General features: G+C 46.1%; 2 protein-coding genes across 3 annotated transcripts; both read right to left on the minus strand.

The window, feature by feature from the left end:
- Window positions 1-1476: 1476 nt before the first annotated feature.
- Window positions 1477-7431, minus strand: RAD51 (RAD51 recombinase). Its single transcript, XM_027903750.1, has 10 exons — window positions 7370-7431; window positions 6445-6553; window positions 5896-6033; window positions 5386-5503; window positions 4764-4855; window positions 3963-4057; window positions 2983-3096; window positions 2382-2511; window positions 2039-2160; window positions 1477-1777 (listed from the first exon to the last, which is right to left on the minus strand). Exons 2-10 carry the CDS (start codon window positions 6529-6531, stop codon window positions 1654-1656), a joined length of 1020 nt encoding a protein of 339 aa, XP_027759551.1. The 5' UTR covers window positions 6532-6553; window positions 7370-7431; the 3' UTR covers window positions 1477-1653.
- Window positions 7432-7836: 405 nt separating this feature from the next.
- On the minus strand, window positions 7837-27208 carry KNL1 (kinetochore scaffold 1). 2 transcript variants are annotated; one of them, XM_027903707.1, is made up of 26 exons: window positions 27168-27208; window positions 25024-25078; window positions 24564-24603; window positions 24274-24333; window positions 24025-24086; window positions 23464-23519; window positions 23094-23130; window positions 22570-22607; window positions 22190-22242; window positions 16508-21475; window positions 15715-15859; window positions 15537-15604; window positions 15311-15409; window positions 14208-14323; window positions 13868-13958; window positions 13261-13377; window positions 12677-12764; window positions 12213-12266; window positions 11760-11799; window positions 11539-11640; window positions 10972-11072; window positions 10638-10706; window positions 10381-10490; window positions 9732-9850; window positions 9058-9180; window positions 7837-8950 (listed from the first exon to the last, which is right to left on the minus strand). In XM_027903707.1, exons 2-26 carry the CDS (start codon window positions 25056-25058, stop codon window positions 8845-8847), a joined length of 6897 nt encoding a protein of 2298 aa, XP_027759508.1. In that variant the 5' UTR covers window positions 25059-25078; window positions 27168-27208; the 3' UTR covers window positions 7837-8844. The 2 variants fall into 2 exon arrangements, with proteins under 2 accessions (XP_027759508.1, XP_027759507.1); XM_027903706.1 differs by lacking the exon at window positions 27168-27208 and adding an exon at window positions 27047-27127.
- Window positions 27209-27362: the final 154 nt, after the last annotated feature.

Raw genomic sequence — 27362 nt, forward strand, 5'->3', positions numbered from 1 at the left:
GTCGCTTAGAACTCTGGGGGCTCCAGGCACAGGTGACCACCAGAGACCCCCGATGGAGACCCTCAGAGACCTTATAAGAGTTTGTGTGAATGGTAACAAGTGTTGGGGAATGTCCTGAATACAAAACAGGAATGCAGGGAACAAAATGAACCCTCATGGAATGCTGAGCCCTCCCATCAGCTGCAGTGGAGACACCTCTGTGTGCACTGTGGGGGCTGATTGCCATGACATCCAGAGGGCTGGGATCATTGCAAGGTGTTGTAAGCAAGGAATGCCTGGCTTCTAAAACTCACCAGCGGAGTCTTAAAGGCTTCTTTGCCAAGCTGTTTTCAGGCAGCCAAATGGGCCCCCAGCAGGGACTCTGTGCCTGCTCTCCCGTGCCCTGGGATTCAGAAGCTGAGCAGGGTTTGCTTTGGATTGCCTTGCACCTCTGGCCCCAGCTGGTGCAAACACAACTGGGGCCAATGTGGTTAAACACACTTTCCTACAAAAACAGTTGCTGTATCCCTTATAAATTACCCCAGGTTTTCAGATAAAAATGTCACCTCTGTCCTCTCTAGGTTTTCCCAGCTGGGAGCTGCAAGGAATTCAGGCCAGTGAGTCCACACCAAGGAACAGCTGTACATTCAAAGGCAGAAAGAGAAGATCTATCAGCAAAAGGCAGAAAGAAGGGGAAAGGTTTCATAAAACATTTCTGCAATCTCATTAAGAACTGTTTCCAATTTCCCAGTGAGAAGAACATGAATTCACAGCCACCAAGGCCTGACAGTCCCCTGCAGCCAGAGCTCGATCTCAGCACACTCCCTTATCAAGGATTTGCTTTAATTAACCACCTCAAACGAACAAATTAAAACCAAATCAATATTATATTATTCTTTTTAATCAAGAGATATATAAATATTGTAGAATACAAAAGAACCTTTTTAGCCCCAAAAACTCTTAAAAGAGTTAGACAGGGCACAGCTGCACTGCACCCCCAAACCAAGGAGAATTAGTAGAAAAGAAAAACCCAGACTGAGATTCCTTGGAGACTGGTGCAGCTTCTTCCATCCAAAAAAATCCTTGGTCTGCATGAACACCAACCTGAATCCTAGGAACACGTGATGTCATCAATATCCTCATGGTCCTTTTTATTAAAAGCAGATTTCCACAGAGAATTAATGAAATACTGAAAATTAAACTGAAATGGGAATGAACAGTTCCCCCAGACCAGCAGGTTGCAGCATCCAAAAGAAAATGAACAGAAAGATTATGGACTGGGATCCTCACCAATCCCAAATCCCTAGTGTGGAATACCACTGAGCTCGGTTTTATAAATCACCACTTTTCTTACAGGACAAACCCACCAACTTCAGTTCAAATTCACCAAGTTCAGAACTGTGGCCACGTAGATTTTTCTGCCCCACAGGCATGGTGGAAGCCAGGAAAACACAAAGGGTGTGGTCCTCTGGGAATGTTCACAGGGTACAGTCCAATCTGTGATTACAGCCCAGTGGGAGATGTCTTCCCAACCCCTCCGGGTGTCCTGATGGACACACCCTGACACACAACAGGCTCCTCTGCCAGCTGCCTTGGGGAATGTCCGTAAGGTGCCACACAGAAAGGAGCCCCTTATGGACACAGTCTTGGGATTCAGGGGGAAGAAAGCCCTTTTCACTCTTTAGCATCTCCCACTCCGTCGGCATTGATAGCAAACATGGCCTCAGCCTCGGGAAGACATGGAGAGTCGTAGATTTTACAGATCCTGGTCTCTCCTCGGCCTTTCCGCAGGTACAGTCTGACAGGGAGAGGGAAGGAAACAAGTCAGGGTGCACAGCCTACTTCCAGAAAATCCTCCTAATCCATAAAGCACTATGCAGAGCTGTAGGAACATGCCCAAACCCTTCATTTCCCTGAGGGCTCAGAGTGGCACTAAATCGAAGTCCAGGCTGGACCTGCCACGGACAGACTAAGTAAACCCCAGAATTAATAAGAATTACTTAGCCAATTCCATAAACCCCAAATCAGGCTCCTGGGAGGTGACCATCTCTCCTCTCACCTGGTGGTGGAAGCATGAGCGATGATATTCCCTCCGATGGGTTTTTTGGGATCCGCAGCGAACATGGCGGCTCCGTCCACCTGTGCCACCACCTGGTTGGTGATGACCACGGCCACGCCGAACTGCAGGGGCAAGCGACCAGAACCCAGCTATTTCCCACAGTCTGAACAGAAATAGGGGGGGAATAGAGCCAGGTGCACCCCCCGTGCCCACAACCATGGCATCAAGCCCCTCTGAACCAAGGGAAGCAGAGACTGAGGGACAAGGCCCTTTGTACCGAGTCGCTGGGATTCGTGAGGAAAGCACAGAGTTCTATTTGGGGAATGAAGCAGCGCCGTGTTACCTCATCTGCCAGGCGCAGCAGCATCCGCAGGAACCTGGCCAGGTGCATCTGCCTGGCCGAGAGCTCCCCCCTTCCCGAGTAATCCGTGCGGTACAGGGCCGTGGCGCTGTCCACAATCAGCAGCGCGTACCTGGCAAAGGCACTCGGGGTCAGCAGCACTGCCAGGCATGGCCAACGCCTCCCCAGGAGCGTGCCAGGGCCTGGAGAGCTGGGATGCTGCTCCAGGTGGGGCGGCAGCTCCTCCACACACAAGAAACCCCAGCAAACCAAAAGGGACTCCTGCACGGTTAATAAATTAGATTAATTGTGGTGTAACAGACACCCTGTTTGGACAGCACAGGTGCCTGTGGACAGGTTCCTACACACCCTGTTCCACCATCACCTTCCCTCTAGCGGCGTTCAAAGTTGTTTCTCAGGCTGGCACTGGGGGACAATTTACTGTGTTTGTACAGTGACATCAGGCCGAGCCAGTCGCTGTCACCCCAAATTCCAGCAGCCAGAGAGGTGCTGAGGATCACTGATTGCCCACAGAGCTTGTCACCTGGATAAACCAAAGGATAACCCATTTTGGGAATAGGATCCACAACATCAGGGTTCTTACCGTGACTCAGCCATCATGGCCGAGGCCTGATACAGCAGCTGGGTCTGGTGGTCCGTGTTGAAGCCCCGGGCATAGGCCACGTTGTCCAGGACGTCACTGCCAGACAGGCCATACCTGGGGAAATAAAGATAGAAGGCTCTAAGTGACAACCTCCTCCATAGGAGTTATCCTATGGAGCTCTGCCTAAAGGCTGGAATAAAAACTCACGTTCCTGGGAGAGAGAAAAACAGATGGAAAAAATGCAGCACATGGGGATGAAAAGAGAACGGAATAATTGGAACCATTTTAAATGGATGAGAGGAAACAGCTTCAAGTGATACCGGGGAGGTTCAGGTTGGATATTGGGACATTTATTAATGGAAAGGCTGTCCAGCCCTGGCACAGGCTGCCCGGGGCAGTGGAGGAGTCCCCATCCCTGGAGGGATTTAAAGCCCTGTGGATGTGGCACTTGAGGACATGGGTTAGTGGTGGCCTTGGCGGTGCTGGGCAGTGGCTGCATCATAGAGGGCTTTTCCAACCTGAACAATTCCATGATTCCAAGTACTCTATGTATACAGCCAGCACAGACACACCTGTGACTGCTGCAAACATCATTTGCCTTTCCCATCAGTATCAAGTGTCATCAGTGTCATCCAGAGATGTTTGTAGCCAAATATCCACTGGTGGGAGCACTCCTTGCTGCAGGAAAAGCCAGCAGGATTAGATCAAATTCCCTTCCAAAAGAGCTGACAGGAACTGGTACTGTCCCCAGCTGCTTGGGAAGCTCACGTGCCCTTCCAGTAGCAAAAAGTGTGGGAAATCACTTCCTGCTGAGGGACAATGACACAAGAGCTGTGTGGAGAGAGCGGCAGAGGTGGGAGAGGAATAGCAACATCAGATGTTTTCAGAGTGAACATCTACCAAGTCAACCTCCAGGACCTGTGTAAAATGCCTTCCAGCTAAGTTGTGAGCAAATATATTCCTTTCTTCCCCTCACAGACCTTTCAGCCACAGCCAGGAGCCGCTCCGGACGGAAGGTCCCCTCCGTGTCGATGTACATGGCTTTTCCCTCTCCACCACCACGGTCAATGGGGAGCTGAATGAAGGAATATGGAATTAAGTGTCCATAAATACATCAGATACAGCCTTATGCCTTCACTGATGTCATACAACACGTTGTAACATCCCAAGTTACTGTGACTAAAGTCCCGCTCAGCTGGGAAAAGCAAGAGGAAAGATTCCTGGTTTTGATCTCTTGACACCTTCCTTGTTGTACACTGGAGTGCTGGGAAAAAGGGGGAGGGATAGATTGGATATTGGGAAGGAATTCTTCCCTGTCAGGGTGGTGAGGCCCTGGCACAGGTTGCCCAGAGAAGCTGTGCCTGCCCCACCCCTGGAAGTGTCCAAGGCCAGGCTGGAGAGGGCTTGGATCAACCTGGGATAGTGGAAGGTGTCTCTGCCCATGGAAGTGGATGGGTTTTGAGGTCCCTTCCTACCCAAACCATTCCAGGATTCCACATAAGAGGGCAGATGCTCAGCTTTGAGCTGGTAAGCTTAGGGAGTCAACTAAATGACCAAATTTAAGTCCAAGCTTTTAATATTTTATGGAATACTAAAATCTCTGGAAGTCTGAAATTAAAGAGTACACCTGCTAAAGCCTGGAGCTTCTGTACCGGGTTGTAACAAAGAACGACCTCTAGAAATCAATAAGCACTTAGAAAGTCAAGAAAAGTGCCCAAATTAGCAAATTCCCAAATGCTGTGGGGTCTGGACATTGGATTGTAATGAGGTGACCCACTCACCTGACAGGTGACTGCCAGGGTGTGACAGAGCTGTGTCTTCCCAGTACGGAACTCCCCGAACAACTCTGTTATGGACCCTGTTTCTATTCCTCCTGAAGGGAAGAGAAAAACACTAATAATTAGCAATAAAAATTACAAACAAAACCCACATACAAAACATTGCAAATTACAGAGACTCAGTAAAACACTTAATTTGGCCAAAAGTTTCAAAACTGATTGGCAAATCTCGTTGTCATCCTGAGATTTGTTCACGTTGTAGATAAAAGGTTTAGGTGTGTTTTTGAAGAAGCTGCAGAGCTGAAATTATTTGGTTCATTTTTGGATCACCAGATAAATGGTGAGATGGTGACACCTGGTTTTGTTTCCTTGAAATACATCACACACTAGAATAAACCAGAAACGTCCCCAAGCGGACAGCTCTGGCTCTTGCATTGTGACTAAAAGGCTTTAAAACTATTTCTGCAGCTTTTAAAATGAAAACAGTTACACAAGAGCAGCACTTGAGGAGATTTTTCACTTAACCACAACTTGTTCTCTGTGATTCTGTGCAAGGATCGTGTTCATAGTAAAAAGCCCATCCCAATAATGGAGGCTAAGCAGTAAAGAGCAATCAAGTGATTACCTTGAAGCAGTTTGTCCAGTTCCTTGGAGCCAGTGGTGATCTGGATGATCTCTGACCTCCGCTGGTGGAATTCTGTGGCCGTGGTGAAACCCATAGGAACCAGTTTGGCTGCCTCAGCCTGAGGGAAAACCAAGCAGAGAGCTCACCCTGTTCCTTAACTCCCAGTAATTAATAATTCCTCCTTTGTGGAGAAGCACCTGTATCATTCCCCGCACATTTTATTTTACAGACTGGGCACTAGTTGGTACCTCTGAACAGAACTGAAATTGGGCTCCAGGAAAAGGCTCCAACATCTATTTTGTGTGTTTTATGGAAATAGTTTCCCCTTGCCACCCACCCTTCCAGTTCAGTTCTGTCCTGGTGGGTTTTGTCCCTTCTCGTCAGAAGCCATGTCACACCTCTAACCACCTTTACTGCCCTTTGGAGACTTTCCAAATCCACTAGAACTCTTCAAGCCAGCAGAAAGAAACTTGTGGAATATCTTGGGTCAATGTTCCATAACATCCTTACCAGGATTTTGTCAGCTTTGGCTTCGCTGATGCCTTTGATGTTCAGCAGTTCCTTCTTTGGTGCATAAGCCACGGCCTCCACGGTGTGAAATCCAGCCTCTTCCAGCTTCTTCACATCGTTGGCATTTATACCACATTGCTGGGAGGGAGGGGGCAAAAAGAGACACATTTTGATTATTCTGGATTGTTTGGTGGGGTTTTTTTTGACAGAACACAAGTAAGAATTTAGCAAGAGTTTTCAGGTACACCTTGCTTTTAAAGAAAAAGGTTTATGTGGGATATTGGGAAGGAATTTTTGGCTGTGAGGGTGGGGAAGCCCTGGCACAGGTTGCCCAGAGAAACTGTGCCTGCCCCTGGATCCCTGGAAGTGTCCGAGGCCAGGTCGGACGGGGCTTGGAGCAACCTGGGATAGTGGGAAGTGTCCCCGCCCATGGCAGGGGGGTGGGACTGGAGGGGCTTTAAAATCCCTCCCAACCCAAACCAGTCTGGGATTCTGTGAAAAAGATCAGCAGATCTCAGGAAAACACTCCAGAGGCAAGTGCTCTCCTACCTCCAGCCTGGATATGAGCTGTGGCCCAAAGCTCTCCTCCTCTGCCGATGTGTCCGCGTTGGCCTCCAGCTGCATCTGCATGGCCATGGCAGCGAGGGGCCAGGACCCCCTGGAAGGGACCAAACATCCCAGGATCTCATTTTAGCAAGAGCTCATGAGGTGACACGAGTCCGAATCGTGGAATTATTCAGGCTGGAAGAGCCCTCTGAACTGGCATCTGCTGTTGTGACTGGGCTGTGCCCCAGGACCACCCTCGGGACAGCCACCAACACCTTGGCAAGGGCTGGAAGGGGCTCCAGGCCCTGCAGAGGATGTGTCCCACCCTCGGGAATGCTGAGCAGGGTAGGAGGCACGAGCTGCCATGGGAAACTGAAGGAAATCAGGGAACTCAAACATTTTGGATACAGCACACAGTTTGGATATTGTAGTGACAGGCCGGGGCAGGGATGAATTCAAACTGGCAGAGGGGAAATTTACACTGGATAATGGAATTCCTGGCTGTGAGGGTGGGGAGGCCCTGGCACAGGTTGCCCAGAGAAGCTGTAGCTGTCCCTGGACCCCTGGAAGTGTCCAAGGCCAGGTTGGACGGGGCCTGGAGCAACACCTGGGCTGGTGGAAGGTGTCCCTGCCCATGGCCAGGGGTGGAACCGGATGGCCTTTAAGTTCCCTTCCCACCAACCCTTCCGGGACTCCACGATTCCCGCCGCCCCCGGAGCCGGCAGTCCCTGCCCGGTGCCAGCCCGCGGTCCGTTTCTCCCCGGTGCCCCCGCCGTGTCTCCCCTCCCCCGCCGAGCCGGTCCCGGCCCTTTGTTCGTTCCCCTCACGGGCCCCTCAAGCTCCCGCTCCCCTCAGGCTGCCCCGGGGCCGGCGCTGGCCCGGCCGTTCCCGGCATCGGGGAGGCCTCAGGGGAGCCCCACGGTCTCACCTCAGTGCCGGTCCCGGTCCCGCCTCCGCTCCCGGTGCCGTCCCGGCCGTTCGGACGCTCCCGCCGCCACGTCACGTGACGCGCCCGCCTGCGCGCGCAGAGGCCCCGCCCCCCTCGGGAGCGCGCGCGGGAAACGGCTCCGCGAACGGGAATGGGAAGGGAATGGAATGGGCTCATGGAGACCAGCTTTTCTTTCGAATTTACTTTCCTTTTATTCTCTCTCTTTTTTTTTTTTTCCCCCATTTTATTTTATCTCCCCCCCTTCCTTTTTTCTTTTCCCTTTTTTCTCCACTTTTCTTTCATGTTACGAAAAGTCTTCCCGAAGTATTTTAACAAAATTACTTCAATATTGGCATCAAATTTGCAAGTCACCGGTTTAAATACGGCAGCCAGTAATCCCCACTGGAAGCAGGAAGGGCGATAAACCCAACGTTTAATGAATTTCCGCCTTCCAAACAGAAGGAAAACTTGTAAAAAGACAAAATATATAAAAACTGAAACACAGGGAAACATTCTTAAATTCATCATATTTTACAGGGCATGAAGATTTGCAGCTGGAGAACTGAGAGCTGGGCCAGGGTTGGTGCTTCTGCTCTGTAACTCAGCCAGGGAGAGACCAGATCCAACAGCAAAAACCACATAATATATACAATATATACAAAATCAAGCTAGATCTTACAGATATTACTAAACTTAAGGAGCTCTGTCTCCTCACTAAAAGTTCCAAGGCATTCCAAACTGGGACAATGCACCCGCACCCCCAGATTGTGCTGGACTTACACTGAACCTCAGAACAAACTTCAGTCACACCACCGGCTTTGGGGCCGTTCCATCCCAAAGTCAGTGGCCAAGCACAGGGATTTTTAGTCTTAATTCCAAAAATATTTCTGACTTTGGCCACATGGTTAATTGCTACAGTTTAATTGGTTAATGAATCAGATGCAGGGATATAGTGTCTGGACTGGGAGAGGCTCCAGGGGACGGATAAAGAGCAGACCTGGTGGGATCTGTTGAATTGTACATGGATAACGAAATCATGACAGTGAAAGGAAACTCCAGCCTAGTTAATTTAGAGAATCCTCATCATTGCTTTGTCCAAGGGCTTTGAGAATCACCCCAGAACTAAAGCAAGAGGCTGGCTATGGCATAAGAATATGCACATTAGGAATGACATTCCAAGGAGGCCACGATCCCCTGGAGTGACTGAGAGTAGATAAAAGGCAGCTTGAATTCATAAAAGGCCATAGGAATTTCTTCCTTCTCCTCTTTAGACACCTCTGCTTTTGTAAAACTCGTGATCTACTCCAAGTAGAATACTTGGTGTAAACTACAAGAATACTTAAATAGGCGGAAATACTAGAGATGGGGGGGTAACAGCATTCCCATTCCGGTGAGAGACAGCTGGAATTCTCACAAGAATAAACTCAAAGACTACCCATTCCAACCACTTCAGTCCTGCCCATGCATCCAGTAGGTCATCTGGCATCCTGAAGCAGGTTCTGATGGATCAGGGTGATTATTCTCCGCAGATAGTGGTGACCAACTGGAACACTGGAAAGAACAGCAGAAATTTCCTCCTTCCTGGGGAAGATGAAAGGACAACACGTGTTGGAGAGGATCTGGAGAGCTTAATTCCCCATCCCCAGTGTGGAATGAAGTCATGTGGAGGAGGTGGTTTTCCAACTCACCCGATATTCCCGATGTGGGTTTGTACACTGAAGGGAAGTGGAGCAGATGGATAGTCAGGAGAGAGAGAGAGAGTCAGCTCAAACTTGGCAAAAGCTGCAGAAGCGGAGAACAAAAGCTTCACCCTGTGGAACAAACACAAAGATCCATGAAAAATAGTCAAATGTGCTGCTTCCACCTTGGAATTGGGGCAAGGATTGGGAATAAAATGATGTCACTGATGTAACAAAGCTCAGGAACTTCCAAAGAGTTCCAGAACAGACCCACAGGAACTGCAGAAATAAGATGAAGAGACCCTTTGCATTTCATCAACACCTCAGAATCCAAAGCCCCAACTTCCCTCACAGCAAAAGTTAATACAGAACCATCCAAAAATTAGGGGAGAACAGAGACTAATAACAAAGAATAATAGAGATTAGTAACAAAAAATATGTTTTCTAGTTAGAATAAAAACATTTCCAGGTAGCTAAAGTTTTCCAAAGTTTTAAGTTGGACTGACTTGCCTCCAATTCCACAGGATTGTTCCTGATTATCCAGTCTCTGAAGGACTGCTGTGAACCTCGTCTTATGGAATCACAGAATATCCTGAGTTGGAAGGGGCCCACCAGGATCAAAATCCAACTTTTGTCCCTGCACAGCCCCAAGAATCCCATCACGGTAACCTGAAGTTACTCACTCTGTGTCTTTGATATCTGTCTTGAGAAGATTGAATTTTCCACCCCATCTCTCCAGAAATTCCATCTCCTCTCCCAAGATTTTGCAACGATTCACCACCAAGGAGATGTCATGGAGAACCTGAGGGGGCAATCAGAAAAGGAACCACATCAACACCCAAGTGGTGACTACCTGACACTTGAAAACACAGTTTATCCTAGAAAGTATAAAAAAATAAGGGTAGTTTAACCGCTACCTCAGTCTGGATGGAAAAAAAGGAATTGTACAAATATAACTAATGTGCATTTTTTTGCTCCAAGTTTCTCCTTTCTGCTTTGTCAATGGGCCTGTCACAGCCAGGCAGTGACCCAGAGGAAGTTTGGCTTGGCAATTTAAACCTACATTCTTTAGGAGGCAGAATGGCCTTCAGCTTAATTCTTTACTTCTATAGCAGTAAAGGGCTTTTAATAAACTCCAGCTTTTAGGACTCCTGCCTTCAGGGGCAGGTATTTACCCTCACACCTCAGAATATTCCTGAAGCAGATTTTGGCTTGCATTGCCAAAGCTTTCATTAAGTTGCTCAGGATCAGCCCTATTTTCTCTGTGACAGAAAAGATTTAAGGTGTTTGGTTTTTTTTTTCAGAGTCTCATAAGATTCCTTGGAACGTTACCTGGGGCAAGTAGTACAGCGTGGGACACTTTTTCTGCCAGCTTCCCTGACTTTCAATAAACTGAAAGATGAGCCTTTGGACTAAACAGGAGGAGGGTGGAGCTTGTTCCACTGTAACACAAAAGAAAAAAAACCACATTGCCAGGAACCTCTGAAAAGCCATTTCATAGAGCATTAGCAGACAAAGCACAAATTTAGAGTCTTCTCAAAGACAGATTAGCAGGGCTGCTACTTTCAAGCTACCCAAAAATATCTCACCATCCAGGAAACATTCGAAGTTCAGGCTAACGATGGTTCTGGAAGGATCTACACCAAAATCATCACCGTCTGAGAAGGAAAGGAAAAAAAACCCAGTTATTTCCGTACTTGGTTCTGGAATTACAGCTCTTCCTCTGCAGAAACAGCCATCCATTACACTTCTGAACTTTCATACAAAAAACATATCCAAAACAATGCCACCTATCTCAGCTTACTCACTGGAGTATATTTTGTATTTCTTTCCAGCAGATCTTTACAAATACGGAAATTTCAGGTTTCTATTCTATAACATTTCAAATTCATAAAACATAGACCTACCCATGTTGCGACTCACCTATTGGGGGTCCAAACGCGACTGTGAGCTCCACAGAATCATAAAGAAAATGAAAGACTGCCTGCTGCTCACTCCATTCCATAATCTCCCACTCAGTGAAGCTGAAAAAGGGGATAAAAAAACCCCACCATCACCCCAAGTTTCAAGCAACCAACCTAAACAATTTCCTGAGGGACAAAGATTGGAGTATTAAATGCACTTGCAACATTTACCACATAATATACCAATGAATTCTCCAATTCCAAGCAGATTCTTCCATTCCAACAGAATGTGATAATTTGTTGGGAATGCAAGTATAAGACCATACATTTTATATAAATGCTAATTTTGGAACTGGGGGAGATTTGGATGTTGGAACATAGAGCACCACTGCAAAGCTGTTAATGGAATTACACATGGAAGTTCTCCAAGGCTTTATTGCTTATCTCAGGCTGCAGGGAGATGGGTGGGCATCCCAAGACTTCCCACATCGAATAACAAGGAAAATCAAACCCAGCACATTTATGTACAAACGGGAGGCCCCAGAAATAGCTAACAAAAAATAAAACCTAAGGGTGTTTTCCTTACTCGTATTTCTCCAGGATTTCCTGACAGCTTTTTTCAGCCTTCTTGAGCTCATCCATCTGAACCAGCATCTGCTCATCCTCAGTCTCCATCGCTGACAGTTCTCTGCAAGGATAAACCAACCCCACGGGATGTGGCACAGTAGTTAAAAACTCACCAACCCTCTAAAAACTTGGTGTGCACATGACACTCCGACATCGTCAACATCCCCTCTGACATCTTACCTCTGAAGTTCCTCTTCTTGGGCTCTAAGGCTTTCCAGTTCTAAGAGAAAGGGAAAAAAAATGAGAAAAGGGGAAATATGAGGAAGGAGCAGCGCAAAAAGCCCTAATCTGCTGTGCACTCACTGTTCTTAACAATAGGAAAGATCTCAACTTGGCGGCCGTTACCCCTGCCTGGATATGGGGTCAGAGGTTGTAATCATTGAACAAAGTGCTGAATATGACAGCTGATTATGACTCTTCAAGTCACACTGTAGCAAGTTCTAAATTCCATGTTTCCAGGGGAAAACAGTCACTTGCATCCATTAACATCTCTGTGATTAGCTATATGCAGTGCAGAAAATACAGCAGTGTTTGCATCTCTTTCAGAGCTGATCCATCAGGATGAGGGCTCAGTATCACCCTCTCCAGAATTTAAAATACCAAACAAAAAGTGCATTCAGCTGGTTCTGTTACCTTTCTGTAGGCTTTGCCCTCCTTCCACTTCATCCTCTTGATGCCAGAAAGAATCTATGGGAAAGAAATATTAGGTCTGTGCAGGACTCCCAGATTCAATACTTAAGAGTCTATTTTGTTCTGTGGGCTCTAGAACTCTCAGTATTTCAAATGTAACTCAGAAAAATGTATAGAAATATGGAAAAGTATCAACAAAACCCCTCAAAAAGTGGTAATAACAGGGAAAGCTCATTTTATTGCATTGTTTCAAAGCTGCTACTGTGCCATTTGATTTCGCTTAAGGCACTGGAAGAAAAGAATTGAAAATACTGTCATGCAGCAATGCCAAGCCCTGCCAGCAGCTTGTGTCAAACAACCACAAACACAGAATCCTGAACCGACCTTTTGAACAGCAGCTCTGGAGAAAAAAAAAAAAAAAAAAAGGATAAATCAGAATATAAGTCACCTGTTTATAAAACACCTACCTGATTCCAGAGCAACCAGGCAGCTCTCTGCCTCCTTCAGCAGCTCATCCACCTTTTCTATTCTTGCCTGGAGCTTCCCGTGTTGTTCCTGAGGTGGGAAAGTTGTACTTGAGTCAGAGATATTTTTTAACAAGCTGAATTTTCTGCTGGGCCCACCACATGGCTCTTTGCTTGCTCATTAATTAAAGAACCTGATACAATCTGTCATTAGAGGCAGGAGGCAAAGGACAAGCAGTGGGGCAGTGGCCAGTGTAAGGAAATACTAAATACTTACTGTATCTCCCTAATGAGGGATAAGACATGGAAATAAATGAATTCCTAGAGCTTTAATATATACAGATTTCTGATCCTGTCACAATGTCATTTTCTTATTACTTACCAGAGAATCCCTGTGTGGGTTGGATTGGAAAGGACCCTAAAGACCATCCAATTTGCATATGAATAGCAGAGAGATGTGTTTAAAAGGACAAAACTTCCAGGAGAATGCACACCAAAATAATTAAGCTCCCACACAATTAATGACAAGAAATATGGTAGAAGTTCCTTTTCTAAAGCCAAATCTCTGCAGACCTGTGGCTCCTTACCTGGGCACTCTGCACCAGTTTGCTGTACAAGGTCTCCTTCTCATTGTGAGCCAAGATTTTACTCTCCTTGGTGAAATAGGATTTCATTTTGTTCAGTTCAGCTCCAAAGTTCTTCAGCTGCAATCAACGGGAAATACAGAAGAGAAAGTGAGTGGGAATACAACCCTTCCTGACTCTAGTTCACAACCAAACTGTAGAGATATCCTATATCTAAATATGGATTATGAAGAATACTGCCTTTGATCAATTTTTACTCTTCATTTTCATGGACTAGGTCTTTATTCTTTTTTATCCTTGGCATTAGAACCACAGAAAACAGAATCTCCTGATCTACCTTCTCTGTTCTAGTGGGACACTTTTTTATGCTTCTGGGTTTTACATGCAAATAATTTTTGGTAAATGTTTCCCCTTTAATATATTTTAAAGCACACATATCCTTGCATTCTTCTGACATGCCGGAAATGCTTCAAAGTTTCTTATTCAGAAAATATTTTGCCTTGTTTCACCTGCTGCTATTTTGTGGCCATTCTGGTTCTTATTTTATTGGAATACATAAATTAACCACTTGCCCATTATGTGTAAGCATTCCCTCTCCAAGCAGCCTTACCTCTTCATCAGAGCAGGTTCTCATTACCTCCCACAAACTCCTGTTCACATTCACCAGGGGCTGATCCTGGACATTTGCATATGTTTTTAACCTGGAAAAAAAAAACACATGGAAACAAAAAAAAGTTGTAAGCCCTTGTTGCAGTTGCACTGGTCACACAGAGCAGCCAGATTGGTGTTTACACAATGGATTTCTAAATCTGTAATAAAACTGCTACCGGCATAAAGGAGGTTAACTGTGGTTTTGTTGTCCCTATATGTAATGTATGAAGTTTTCTCCATGCAACCAGAGGTGAAGACATGAAATGACTGATACACTGTGTGGCTGGAAAAGCACTCACTCCTCTATTTTCTGAGACAGGGCCTGGCAATCCTCCTCATAAATCCGCAGCTTGGGCCGGTGAACATACTGGCTGTAGATGAGATCCTCTGGGGTAGGAGGTGCACTCACTGCACCCTGGGGAACACAGGGAAGAAAAGGGGGAAAAAATAAAATCAACATATTTCTCAGAAATAGTAACTTCCAATCAACTCGATTCCACTTTCATGCCTTGCGTTTCCTCACTCTGCCTTTTGGGATATTGTGTCTCATCACTAGAGCTCAAAAGATTAAATGAAATATTGAAAGAGGCTCAGTCCCTTTCAGATGAAGGCTTTAAGAACATCGATGTGTTATGCAGGTAACAAGAGTGCTCCCCAATAAAACAAGCTGACCCTGCTTAATTCAGAGTAAAAGTTCCCAAGCTTTATTGAGCTTTATTCCTCAAACAAGTATGATGGGGGGGGGTGTTTCAGCCTAAGATGGCTACATGGTAAAGCTCATAAATAACTGACATTAATTAATTAATTCCACCCCTTCAGAGAAAGTTTTCAGGGGCTTTTGGAAGGGTGGGTGTCTGGTTTGCACCAGTCACTTATGCACAGTATGAACATTTAGATGAATATTTAGAGACAGCTCAGTATAAATAAATTTGTAAAGTCAGCTGTAGCTAAGCTGGGACAGGAGTTTGAATAAAACTGGAAGGGATTTAGAAGTCAAACTTCTGTTCTTAATTTCTTTCCCTTTTCTTCAGGGGAGGAAATAAAGAGTAGCAATGTCATGGTGCAGCATTTCTAAAGGAGGGAATACAACTGGTAGTAGGAGTGCAGAGTAGCTGCAATCAGTAGATTGACACAGTGAAAAGATAAAGTGGAAAGATTAGACTGATTCCTAATTCTTGCTTTCAAATTTATCCTCCTCAAAAGAAGTTAAAAAGGCAAGAATTAGCATATTTATCCAAGAACAGCAATCCTGAGCAGACGGTATTTGGTGAGGAGACACAAATCTTTTATTCTGTTTTTCACTTTGAGTCCTTTGAGATGCTAAAGATTAAAACCCAAACCCACAAAAGGATGTAATTTAAGGTCAGTTATATATTGTTCCTGTCACAGGAGAGACACTCACGTTGGCTGGCAGGTGGCTCTGCCGGGGCTTCTGAACCAGAACGTGGACTTGGAGAAGGGTAAAAAACTCCCCAACTGTGACGGCACCGCTCTGAAATTTCTGCAAATTGGGGGAAAAACATACAGGTAAGTCCATTTTTCAAGCAAGAACAGTTACTGGTGTATAACACACACCAGTGCTTTCCTGTTAGGACAAGAAGTTGGTGTCTTCCAGCCTCTGTACATACCTCCCATAAGTTGTCTTCACAAATGCTGTCTGTGAGAAGCTGGGACTCCATGTGACTGCTGGGCTGGACTGGGAAAAGAGAACAGAAAGGAAAGAGAGGGAATATTGGTGGGGTTAATAGTGTTTTAAGAGAGTAGAGAACACAAGCTTTGGGACTCTTATCCTAAAGAGAGCCTTACTTGTTAATTCTGTGTCAGCCCTAACAGAGTCCAGGGAGCTGCTGGCACTGCTTTGAGGACAGTCAGGGCTTTTAGCTGAGAGATCTGGAGGTTCTCCACCTTCATCAACTCCCACTTGGTTCTGAGGCACAGCAGCAAAAGTAACCTAACATTAACAAATTAAAAAAAAAAAGAAAAAAAGTTAATGTAGTTATATGAAACAATCTAAGTGGTTTATTGTAGTTGTTTCTTGACATTCAGAAAGGTTTCACAATTCAGATTGCTGCACGCATTTTAGATCTTTACATTTTACATCTTTAGATTTTATACTGATGGTCGCAAAGTTATTTTTAAGGTCAGAGGGATGTTCTGTCTTTGCACAGATTTTCTTGATTCAACTGCAATTTGTGCTGTCTGTAACAAAATTAATTTGAACTAAACAGCCATGCTGGGATTATAAATATTTATTTACTTTAGGCCTCGCTGTACCTAAGACAAAACTAGCAAATAGTTTAGTTCAGAGGACTAAGAGCATTTAGTTGAGAAAGAATTAAAAGGTTACTATGGAGAGAATGGTTTAAAACTGGCAAATCCCTTCTTCTGCCCATTTTGCCTGGTCCAGGCAAATGTTGAATAATCAACCTGATTATTCTATTTTGGCAAAGCAATGAAAAACACAGGCAATGACACAGGAAAATAACAACAAACTGGCAGTTAAGAAAAAGAAGGAAAACTACCAACAGATCCACTTACACCCCAAAAATTTAACCCAAAGCCCTGTTGGTGCATCCTTACAGTGAGGGGTAAGGCTCACCTGCAAGTCTTGTGCTTCAACATCCACATTTTCATCCCTCTTGACCTTCTTTGGGCTTTGAAGATCCTCCTTATCTTGCTCCAAAGATCTTTTGGCGTTGTGAGTTTCTGTCTCTTCAAACAGATCCTCTTCCTGGTGGCAGATTTGTTTTTTGCTTATCCCCTCAGAAACCTTTTCCACGAGTTCAGAACTGACAGATTCATTGGAATCCATTTCTTCCAGGCACACAGGGAGAAATTCTTCTGCTATGAACTCAGAGGGGCTGAAGTTCTGCCTGGTGGATTTGTTTCCTGGGGTTTCCCCAGTATTTACTGGAACTGGGGGCTCAGCTCTGTCAGATTTAGTATTTATGTCTTGTACAGTGGAAACAGAAGAATTTCTCCTGTTTGGCAATTTAGGCTGGAAAATACCCAGAGGGATATTTATTCCTGGATATTTATCCTGAGGTGCCATGCCTAGGGGAGCAGCTCCAGATTCCAGACCTGTGTTCTCTTGCTCTTTGCATGGCTCAGGGGAGTTATTTGCTTCACTGACAGTGGGGTTTCCCAACCTCAAGGTATCCTCTGGCTGAGCCTGGTCAGGAAAAGCAGTTTGGGAAACGGAGAAAGCTGCAGATTTCCTCCTCAGATCCTTCAGCTTTGAACAAACATTTAAAATACCCATTAATTCTGGTGAAAGACTGTCACTGACCAAAGGTTGCTCGGTTTGTTCAGAGTTTTTTTGGAAGTCTTGTGGAGGCGTCTCCCCTTCGGCTGACGGCTCCTTATTTTCCTTGGATTCCTTGTCAGCAGCTGGAACGAGGCTTGCTCCAGCCAAGCCCAAATCTGGAGCTGAATTTCCAGGCTGAGACAAATCCTCTTTCACTACCTGGCCTCTCCAAGTACCAGGAGAATCTGGGGAACCCTTCAAAGGGTCTGATCCCTGGGTGGGAAAGGCAAGAGGGGATTCCAAATCGCCACTTCCCTCTCTGCAATCCACAGGACCATTATCCAGGAGGTCCAAAGATGCTGCTCCCTTTGACTGCAGGTTTTCTGGCTGTGTGAGATCCTGCTCCCTGCTTAGAGGGACAGAATTCCCTGTGGGAAGGTCACAATCCCGTGGTGCCTGGACATCCATAGTCTTCTCTGGAAGTGAGACAGAATGAACGGAATCTGGTGTTGTGCCACTTGGGGCCTTGGTGGCTCCTTTCTCATCAGGAAACGCTGAGGTTGATGAAGCAGAAGAGGCAATGCTGGGCTGATCCTTAGGCTTTGTGGGATATTCACCATTCAGGCCTCTGGTATGTGAGGGATCCATGTCACCCCTGGAAGGCCCCAGCACAGTGTGTGTGTGCTGCGGTGAGTGCTGAGTGCTCGTGTGGCCCTCAAATCCATCAATATCGTTGTTAACAGCAACAGTATGGGATGCAGTGATCTCCATGTCATCCTGGTGGAGGGCAAACACAACAGTTTTATCAGCAGGAATGGCTGGAAGGGGTTGTGGGTCCTGTGCTGTGTGAGTTTTGGTGATCTCCATATCCTCAGCCGAAGCAAAAATGACTGTTTTGCCCCCCGCAGCAGCTTCCTGCCCACCCTGCTCCGTCGGGATCCATCTGTCCTCACAGAGGTCTCCTCCAACACCTGGATGAACGGAGTGAGAACCGGTCACTTCCATGGCATCCTGACAACTGGAGAACAGGATTGTGGAGGTGGAGGGAACAGGCTGCCAGCCCTGCAGGGGTTTCTCTGCCAAAGCCATGTGGCAGGGTTTGGTCATTTCCATGTCCTCCTCAGCAAAGACGGTAACTCGGCTGTGGAGAAGTCCAGCCTCCTCACCAGAGTTTGGCTGAACACCACATGCAACTTTTCCTGTGGTTTTATCAGCAGAGAAAGACTTGGAAATGCCCACATCAGCCTGGCTCCCTGTAAACATAACACTCCTCACAGGATGAGCTGAAGAGAGGGAATGGAGCCCTCCCTCATCCTGCACAATCTCGTGGCCTATGGCAGCCGTGTGGCTCTGGGTCATCTCCATGTCATTGTCCTCATTGCTCAGGGAGAACAAAACAGTCTTTTCCCCTGGTGTTCCCTTCAAGCTTTTCCTTCCAGTCCTTTTAGCTGTGCTGAGCACCCCCTGAGATGCAGCTTTCCCCACGGATTTACTGACTGCAGAGGGATCAAGTTTAGTTATTTCCATGTCAGAGGGGAAAACACAAGTTTGATCTCCAGAAATCAGAGCTGTGGCGTCGTCTGAAGTCTTCCCCTGGAAAATGACTCTGTTGTCTGCTGACACCGTGTGACTCCTGGTGATGTCCATGTCGGCACCTTCGGAAAACAGGGTGGTTTTCTCATCAGCAAAATGTTTTAAACTGCTCATGGGCAACGTTTTCCTGCCAGATACTGAGGAGTCCTCCTGTCCCACAGGCTGCTCCCGATTATTCGCTGTCATCGTGGGCACCATTTTTAAGGGCTTGATTTTATTTCCACCTCTATCTGGGTCTTCAGGTGCTGCTTCTGGTTGTGACAGAACAACGTTGATGGTGTAATCAGGAACCATCATCACACAGCTTCCGGTCAAGTCCATGCTTTCACCTGAGGGAAACACAACTGACTTTCCTCCAAACAGAGGCAGCTGGGAACTTCCCCTCCAGGGCCGAGATGTCCCAGCTCGCAGCCCATCAGCTGAAGGAGGAGGTTTTAAATCCTCTCCCGAAGCAAGTGTTTCACCCGTCGGAAAATGTCTCTCAGGATCTACTTGGGTTGGCTCTGCTTTGTTTACGGCCCTCTCAGGGTGGGTTTTCTCTTGCCTGCCCGAGTTTTGGCAATCCGCATTTATTCCTAAGGCCGTTCCAGGTTGCTCGTTTCCTCTCATTCCAGAGGGAGCAGGCTTGTTACTGAAAATAAACGAACCACTTGGAGCCAAAGGAGTAACAATTTGCTTTGTGTTCAAGTCTCCACTTTCCATTGCTGCAGTTTGACTCGTGACATCCACACCGAGACGACCGGAAAATGGGAAGGGCTGGTTTTGCAACTGCTCGGACACTGCATTATTTTGGTGATTATTATTATTATTGGATTCTTGTCCTGTGTTCACAGGAGCAACATCAAAGGCAGCAGGATAAGCTTTGGTTATGTCCATGCTTTGATCACCTGAAAACGCGACTGTTCTGTCACTTGTGCCAGCGACAGCGTTCCCAGGGACTCCTCTGTTTTGCTGTTGGAACAAAAACCTGCTCTTGGCACAGGAACTCAGATCACTTGCCTGGAAGTTGTTTGTTCTGATCATCTGAAGATTTTCAGTATTCATTTCTATAGCCTGGCTCCTTTCAGTGTTCCCATCAATACTCATCACCTCAATATTTTCCTTGTCCACATCTACGGAATTTGCACCCTCAATGACATTTTTGTTCAGGTTCTCTCTTGGAACGATTTCACAGAGCATTTGTTTGGTTTCTGCAGTTGTCCCACTGCTTTGATCACCAATGACAACAGTGTGGCACTTCGTTGTTTCCATTTCTTCCTGCTCAGCTCCACTGGAAGCTGTGGATCTGTTATCCAGAAAATGAGGTTTGCAGGTGACAGAGGTGGACACTGCAGTGGGAGATTCATTATCAACACTCTTTCCATCTTCCTTAACGCAGGCTTTAGTCAAGTCCATGTCTTCTCCTGGGAATATTACTGTCTTCTCACCTGAAGGAACCAGCTGAGGCTGTGCTGAGGGATGGAACCTGCTCCTTGGAGCACCCAGATCTGTACGTGAGCCAAACCCAGCATTCGCTGCAGCAGGACCATGAGCTTGGGCCACGTTTTCCATATGTCCACCTGAGGCTGAAGGCAGTTCGAGTGCACTGGTTTTACAGGACACAGCAGCTCCACAATCTCCAGGTGTCACACCCTGTGGGATGTCCCCGTCCCCATGTGCTGGGTGCCAGCTTGCTGCTAGCACAGGGTTCGTGGTCACTGGCTTTTCACAAGTTTTATGACACAAACTGTCCATTCCCATGGTGCTGTCGTTGTAGATGATGTCTGTGTAATTCCCAGTCATTTCCATGTCCTCACATTTAGAAAACACAACAGTTTTGTCCCCTCGGAAGACGGTCTCAGAGGACACGGATCCCCAGACGGCAGACACTGACCTGACCTCCTGCCTCCCCCCTCTCAGCATTGCAGGGGCTCCTCTGTCTTCAGCATTTGCTGCTTTCCTGTCTGCACAGAGCTGAGGGTCCTGCTGAGTCAGCTTCTGATTAGACGCTCCCTTCAACAAAAAATTATCTAACTCTGTGGATGGGGAATCCCTTTGGAAGTGGAGACTTTGGTTCCCAACACCGGAGCAGGGAAAGGACACTTTTGCAGTGTGGCTGGTTGTCATGTCCATCCCATCGTCCACGAAGGCCTGGGTGACATCCACACACTCCAGCTGCTCCGGAGGAGCCTCACCAACACCAGGGAATGGAACCTTAACACCAGCTGCCTCACATTTTGTCACTTCCATCCCACCTTCTTGTCCTTGAAAGACTTCTGTTACGTTGCAGGTGTGCAGCGGCTCCTGGGAATAGAAAAATCCCTCGGACGACAGTGCCACGTTGTCTGGGCCTTGGCAAGGGACAAAGAAAACATTCTCCTTGTCAGGTCCCTCAGCAGGACTCGGTGCCTTCTCACTGGACTTCAGGCTCAGCAGAAATTCATTGAAATCTATTTTTTTTACAGCAGGAGCCTCTTCCTTCTGCCCCGGGAACGGGCACGGGTGGTTGGCGGGCTCGGGGAGCGAACCGAATCCCTGGCTGGTTTCTGCCCTGCCGTGGCCGGAGTTCAGCCCGGCCAGGAAGGAGGTGATGTCTATTTTCTCAGTTCTGTCGGCCTGCTGGGTCCTGAGGTTGCGGGATATCAGGGCCGTGTGACTGGCTGTCATCTCCATGGCGTTCTCCTCCGAGAACAGTAGGGTGGTGTCCTGCCTGCTCGCCCTTAGGACAGCCTGGTCCACATCATGCCACTAAAAAATATAAGGAAGGAAAAGGACGAACTCAGTGACTTGCACGTAAAACAAATGATCGGTGGTTTATTCTATTGAAAACAAAAGCCAGCTGATGCAGCCTTCAGGTTCTAGCTTTGTATCTCTCTTTTTTAAAAAAAAAGAAAACAAACCTATTGGTTACAGGCCTCCCCAGTAAGAAATAACATATTCAAAGAAAGGACAATGACTTAATTACTCATCCTATTTAAATGGCTTCTCACGAGAGAATGTGTCTCTTTTTACATTTCATATCCAGCCACACCTTAGTAAGCAAGGAACAATTACTGAGCCTTATGGATGTATAATGAATGGAGGTGTAATGGATATACGAAGAACAGCTTCACATTTACTTCAAATTACATTTGCTGTTTTATAAATACACAACCAGACCCATCTGAAACATGAGCTCCTTTGTATATTCTTAGAAAAGAATTGAAGAGAACAGAGGAACTAGCTCAGTACTGAGAAGTTACAGAAGCAAGAGTTATTCACGTTGCAGTCTAATGGCTATCAGATTGGGAAAATAATTCAAAATACAGAATATCCACTTGCAAAAGAATTTTCTGCGAATACACAAAGGTTCATTTTTCAGACAGTTAAAATTTTTCACCTTTTACTACACAAATTCTTGTGATATATTTTGGACGCTGGTATTTTCAGCACCAAAAAAAAAACCTGAAAGCTTTCACATACCTCAGTTTGCTGCACCAAAGCCTGGATGGGGGCATGAAGCAAAGTGTTCATCCCTGTGGAAAGAAAAGGGAATACTCCAGTTCTTGTGCTATATGCTTATTCTTTTATCCACAGTGCTGAGGTTCAGAGCAGTGAGTAAATTAATAAAATTAAACCCAAATACATTCTGAAAACAACATTTTCATTGCTCCCCTCAGGATGCGGAAGGGCCACCCAGACTTCTACAACAGGATCCTTGTGAACAGCTTTGTGGGACAAAGCACGTGCAGGGAGAGCCCTCCCAGATCAGGGAGATTACTTTAGGCACATTAAAAATTACTCAAACACAATCAAATTACTAAAGATAGTAATTTTGTTATTAATTTTATTTCCCAACTCACCAGTGATCTCACACGACACAGCTTCGGTTTCCTTATTCCTACAAAAGTCAGGTTGGATAAAGAGCTTGTTAAAAGGTTTCCAAAGAGAAGCCTTGAGCAATAAACTGAACAGACAGAGAACACAGAACTCCGTGGCAGATGCCACGTGGGACTGGGCAGCAGACACCAGACACTACTTATTTGTCTTCAATGTATTCTAATTTGAGTCACAATCTTAATTTCCCCATGAAATTATCTCATCTTAGCGTTCCACAGGCCAGGGGCATTTCAATTCCTCGGTGACAAGTAAGAAAGATAAATTCTTTCTTTGACATAGAATCTATGATTCTATGAAATTCCCCCTCACACATACAAAATGACTAAATCTGTTATTTTACCACCAGGTCACTTTAATTTTAAAAATCCCATCACTGTGTTTTACCTACAAGAACTTTGAGGCCAGACTAACACTCTCTGCCTCTGAGGGAAAAAGTTTGGTAACAAATACCAAATTACAATAAATATCCATCCAACATGATACTTACTGCTTATTAAAGACATCATCCTTATCTGCTTCATACTCTAAAAATAACAAACAAATGACAAAATTACAACGTGAGAAGCATGATCATGGTTGGACTTTATTTATCTCAAAGGTCTTCTCTAATCTACACGATTCTGATTCTAAAAAACACTAAGAGTGAACTGCACAGAAACTGCTCTGAAGTTCTTACTCTTCATGTGTCTTCTTGTGACAAAAACTCTGTGACCAAGGGGTTTTCAGCCAGCACAGGACAAAGATCTGACCATGTTGTTCCTTTCTCCAGACTGACAGGCCTGACCTCTTAATTCCAAGCTAAACTCTTGTTGTTAATAGTCTGGGAATCCTTTCAGAAGAAGAAAAAGGAGTTTTACCTATATTTTCTCTCTCTGATATGCTGTTCTTAAGATCTCGCTGGAAGACTCTGCAGCTAAGAAAAAAAACACAACAAGTTTCTTAGAAAACAAAAACATCTCTTTCAAAGCAAATTAAAAAAAATCAGCCATAATTTCATTTTTTTCTATGTCTTCTGAAATGAGACATCAAAAGCCAGAAGTGTACTGAAACCAAGCATGTTTTACAGGGAGATGATATTATATGATGCCATTGTGATATTTAAGATGGAAACCACTAAAGACTGAACGGGAAAGAAAAATTCCTAATTGTTTTAAACTCACTGAACTGTTGCTTTTGTGTTTTGTTTTTTTTTTTTTTTCCCAGCTGGGAAGAAAAAGGGAATAATGGCTCGTCAGGGTTCAAACCAACTCAATATAAAAATATAAATAAATATAAATATGTATAATATAAAAACCAACTTCTTGCTGCTTGCAGTCAGCTTGTGACTATTCAGTGAGGGCAATATTAGGGGAATAGAGATTATTGCCTGCATTTTATGCTCAAAGGCTGCGGACCTGCATCCTTCAGCTCACACTTACTTGATGGTGTTGGCAAAGCTGACCCGGCGCGAGCTCTTCCTTCGTTTCTCTGTGTTAATATCCTGCCAAGAAAGAACACAACACTCAGATGTCCACGAGCACAGCTTCCCGTGAGACACAGACCCAAACAAAAATAGGGTGCTGTTATTAAAAATGGTGCACTAAAAACCACCTGCAGTACTCCAGGGACACAGTTTAATCAGCACCACGTCGAGGACCATCGGGAAGAAAGGACCCGATAGAACCTACCTGGGTCAGTTCGTTCCCATTTCCCAGATCATCCAAAGGATTTCGCGGAGCCTTTAAAATCTGAAAGAGAGTAGAACAGTTGAGAAGAGCGGCTCCAAGTCGAAGAGCTCATTTCTTGGATGGAGAGAGAGTTTCTAGGAGCTGGCAGTGCCTCTCAATCCAACAGGTTCTTTTGGACTGTTTTTCTTCAACTCCAGTGAGGAAAAAAAAAAAAATTCCTCTCCAAGCTTCCCTTCCCTCCTTCCCTCCCTCCCAGAGTTTTATTTTGAGGAACGCTGTAAGTTACTCACAGAGGACAGTCGCTTCCCTCTGATGTGCTCCGTGTTTTCACTGGAGGGGAGAAAGGGAAACAGGTATCAGGATATGAAATCGCTCCAAGGTGTGTTTCCTGAACAGCCCTGCCCTGGTTTCGAGGTTAATAAACTGATTTCTCTGGTAATTTTTATGAGTGTGAAATCAAACAAACAACCTGCTTGGAGCAGATTGGTCATGTCAGTGCCACTTCCCAATGAAATAAGCTTTGGAAAACTCAGACTGACCTCCCAGCCCCACGGTCAGTGCATCTCCAGACCATCCATCACCACAAAATCCCCTCAGAGCTTCCCAAACACCACCAGAGAAACTCCCTGTTGTTCTTCACAGTACAAAACACATTCCATTCAGGGGATGCTGGAGTGCATTAAGAAAAGCTTTGCCTTTAAAGGACAATATTTACACCACTATAAAATTCCTTAGAAGGTTTCAACTCACTTTTCTATGTTTGGGTCTGTGTAAATCTTGTCCATCGCTGAAGGATGTGCTTTCCCTGCAAAATACAGAACCAGAATCCAAAAACATTAATGAACCTCAGCAGGAAAACAGCATAATCACACAACTAAGATACTAGCTTTTGATGCTGTATTTTTTTCTCTCCATTTTGCTCTGTTTACAGAAATTTCCTCTCAATTCCATGTTATATCCATATTATACATCTATTGTACTAACAGTAAACTGTGCTAACAGTTTAAGCATTACTGATTAGGCAGGCTCTTATTTAAAGTTAAGGTTCTGGTAACTGCTGGAGATAAATGTGATCAAACCTTATCCAAGACAAAAAGTTTGCTCTGACACACAGGGCTTTTTTCAATCAATACTTTCCTCACCCTAGAAGGTGAATTTACAGTATTTCAGCTTGTTGCTTCTTGTTCCTTCTCTAGATGCAACCAGAAGAGCCTGGCTCCATCTTCTTTAAACCATCAGGAATTCAGGAACATGGATAACTTCCCTCTGATGAGCAACATCCACTGCTCTCCCTGTCCACCAGTGCAGTTACCTCAGCGTAGCTGATGGAAATCACAAGCCTACCCTGATTTTCCAAGCTAAAACTAAGCCTTGGGTAGGAAAAAGAAAGTTCAGAATGCTAAATCACACGAAATGCTATTGGGAATTTATTATTGGGGTATTACTTTGAATTATTATATGGTATTATATTAATTCTATAGCATGATATGGTGTCATATATGATATATTTGGCTTGAGTTACAGTGGAAGGGAAAAGTAACACTCTGTTTTGCTCAAACACAATTTTTAGGCAGCACAGTTTTCAGGCAACACTTAGCCAGTAGGTATTTTTCCTCAATAAATTTCTCTTTGCCTAAACAGAAAAAAGCTCTATTTTGAGAACACCATTACATGTGAAGGTATAAAAAAAGAAAGAGAACCAGAAAAGCTTTACAGAGTGACACTGCACTTGTACACAGAGGTTGATCTGATGGAATGAACCTTATGGTTTTCTTGTTTCATTTTTGCAGGGTACTTCATGGAATCCTGGAAGGGTTTGGGTTGCAAGGGACCTAAAAGCCCATCTCATTCCAACTCCCTGTCACAGGCAGGGACACCTTCCACTAGCCCAGATTGCTCCAAGCCCTGTCCAACCTGGCCTTGGACACTTCCAGGGATCCAGGGGCAGTCTGGGCTTGTCTGGGCAACCTATGCCAGGGCCCCACCACCCTCCCAGAGAAGGATTCCTTCCCAGTATTCAACCTCAGTGTCCCTTCTTGCAGTTTAAAACCATTAATTCCTCTCACCAAGACCAGCAGGTTCATGCTGGTCCCAGCCCAAAGCAGCCTGAGGGGCCCTTGGCTTCCAGGGCCGGCAGCTCTGGGGCTCCAAATCCAAAAGCACCTTTGGGCCCGTGTCCCAAAGGTTTTGGGTGTAAATCCAGCCATCCTGGGTCAGGCTGAGCACACAGAGAAGGGACAGGGGACGCGACCGGCCATGCAGGTGCTGGGGGAGCGCAGCGTGTGGCTGTAAAACCCCCGATCACTCTGTCTCTGGGGCTGTTAACGTGGAATTCACATTCCAGCCACCCTCCTCAGCCGCTCTTCCCTAATTCTTCCTGGAAGTTATCTGCACCCCCTGAGAGACGAGCCCACGGCGCCGAGCTGGGAGGTTACTTTGTTGATAAACGACCATTTCCCTCTTTATTCTCCTAACCGCGAACACAAGAATCTCTCCACAGTCCTTCCAGTCCATTCTCCGCCGCCCATCCCGGCCCTCCTCGGCCTTTTTCCGTCTTTTTTTTTTTTTCTCCCGGGCCGTTTCCCTCACGGTCCCCCGGGCCACAGCCCAGGCGCTTATTAATCACTCATATCATTAATTACACCTCTTTGATACGTTCCCCAGCCGTGAATTGATCGCATCGATCCACACCGCGTTTATCGGGGGGGGTTATACCCCCCACACACCCGCCTCAGCCCTCCCTCCATCCAGTCGCTCCCGGCGCTGCACCGACCTTCTCCTCCCGCCTTTCTCCCGCGCTCGCTCCCCGCAGGATCCGCCCCGGACACGGGCAATGGCCGCCGCCGCTCCCGCGCTCCCCTCCTCCCCTCGCCGGGCCCCTCGGCCGCTCCCACCTCGCGCCGGGGGCGCGGCGGGGCTCCCCGGTTCCCGTTCCCGATCCCGATCCCTCTTCCCGCTCCTGGTCGCCGCCGCCCCGTTCAAATCCAACCGCCCTCCCCGCGCCGTGACGACACGTCCGCGCCGCCGTACAAACATGGCGGCCCCCTTTTACCGTACAACATGGCGGCCTCCGCGGATCGCCCCCACTG

This window comes from Empidonax traillii, unplaced genomic scaffold, assembly GCF_003031625.1.
Source record: "Empidonax traillii isolate 1590-97213 ecotype Southwest subspecies unplaced genomic scaffold, ASM303162v1 scaffold992:size1346157, whole genome shotgun sequence".
NCBI classification, from domain to species: domain Eukaryota; kingdom Metazoa; phylum Chordata; class Aves; order Passeriformes; family Tyrannidae; genus Empidonax; species Empidonax traillii.

Excerpts from the sequence above, each read along its gene's own strand:
- RAD51 (XM_027903750.1), bottom strand. The coding sequence starts at position 6,531 with ATGGCCATGCAGATGCAGCTGGAGGCCAACGCGGACACATCGGCAGAG. Across the intron at positions 3,097-3,962 it reads CTCCTGGCTGTGGCTGAAAG|GTATGGCCTGTCTGGCAGTG; the intron begins GTCTGTGAGGGG and ends TTATTTCCCCAG. Across the intron at positions 2,512-2,982 it reads GCCATGATGGCTGAGTCACG|GTACGCGCTGCTGATTGTGG; the intron begins GTAAGAACCCTG and ends TGCCTTTGCCAG.
- KNL1 (XM_027903707.1), bottom strand. The coding sequence starts at position 25,058 with ATGGACAAGATTTACACAGACCCAAACATAGAAAA. Across the intron at positions 22,608-23,093 it reads GATGATGTCTTTAATAAGCA|GAATAAGGAAACCGAAGCTG; the intron begins GTAAGTATCATG and ends TGACTTTTGTAG. Across the intron at positions 8,951-9,057 it reads ACCCACATCGGGAATATCGG|GAAGGAGGAAATTTCTGCTG; the intron begins GTGAGTTGGAAA and ends CATCTTCCCCAG.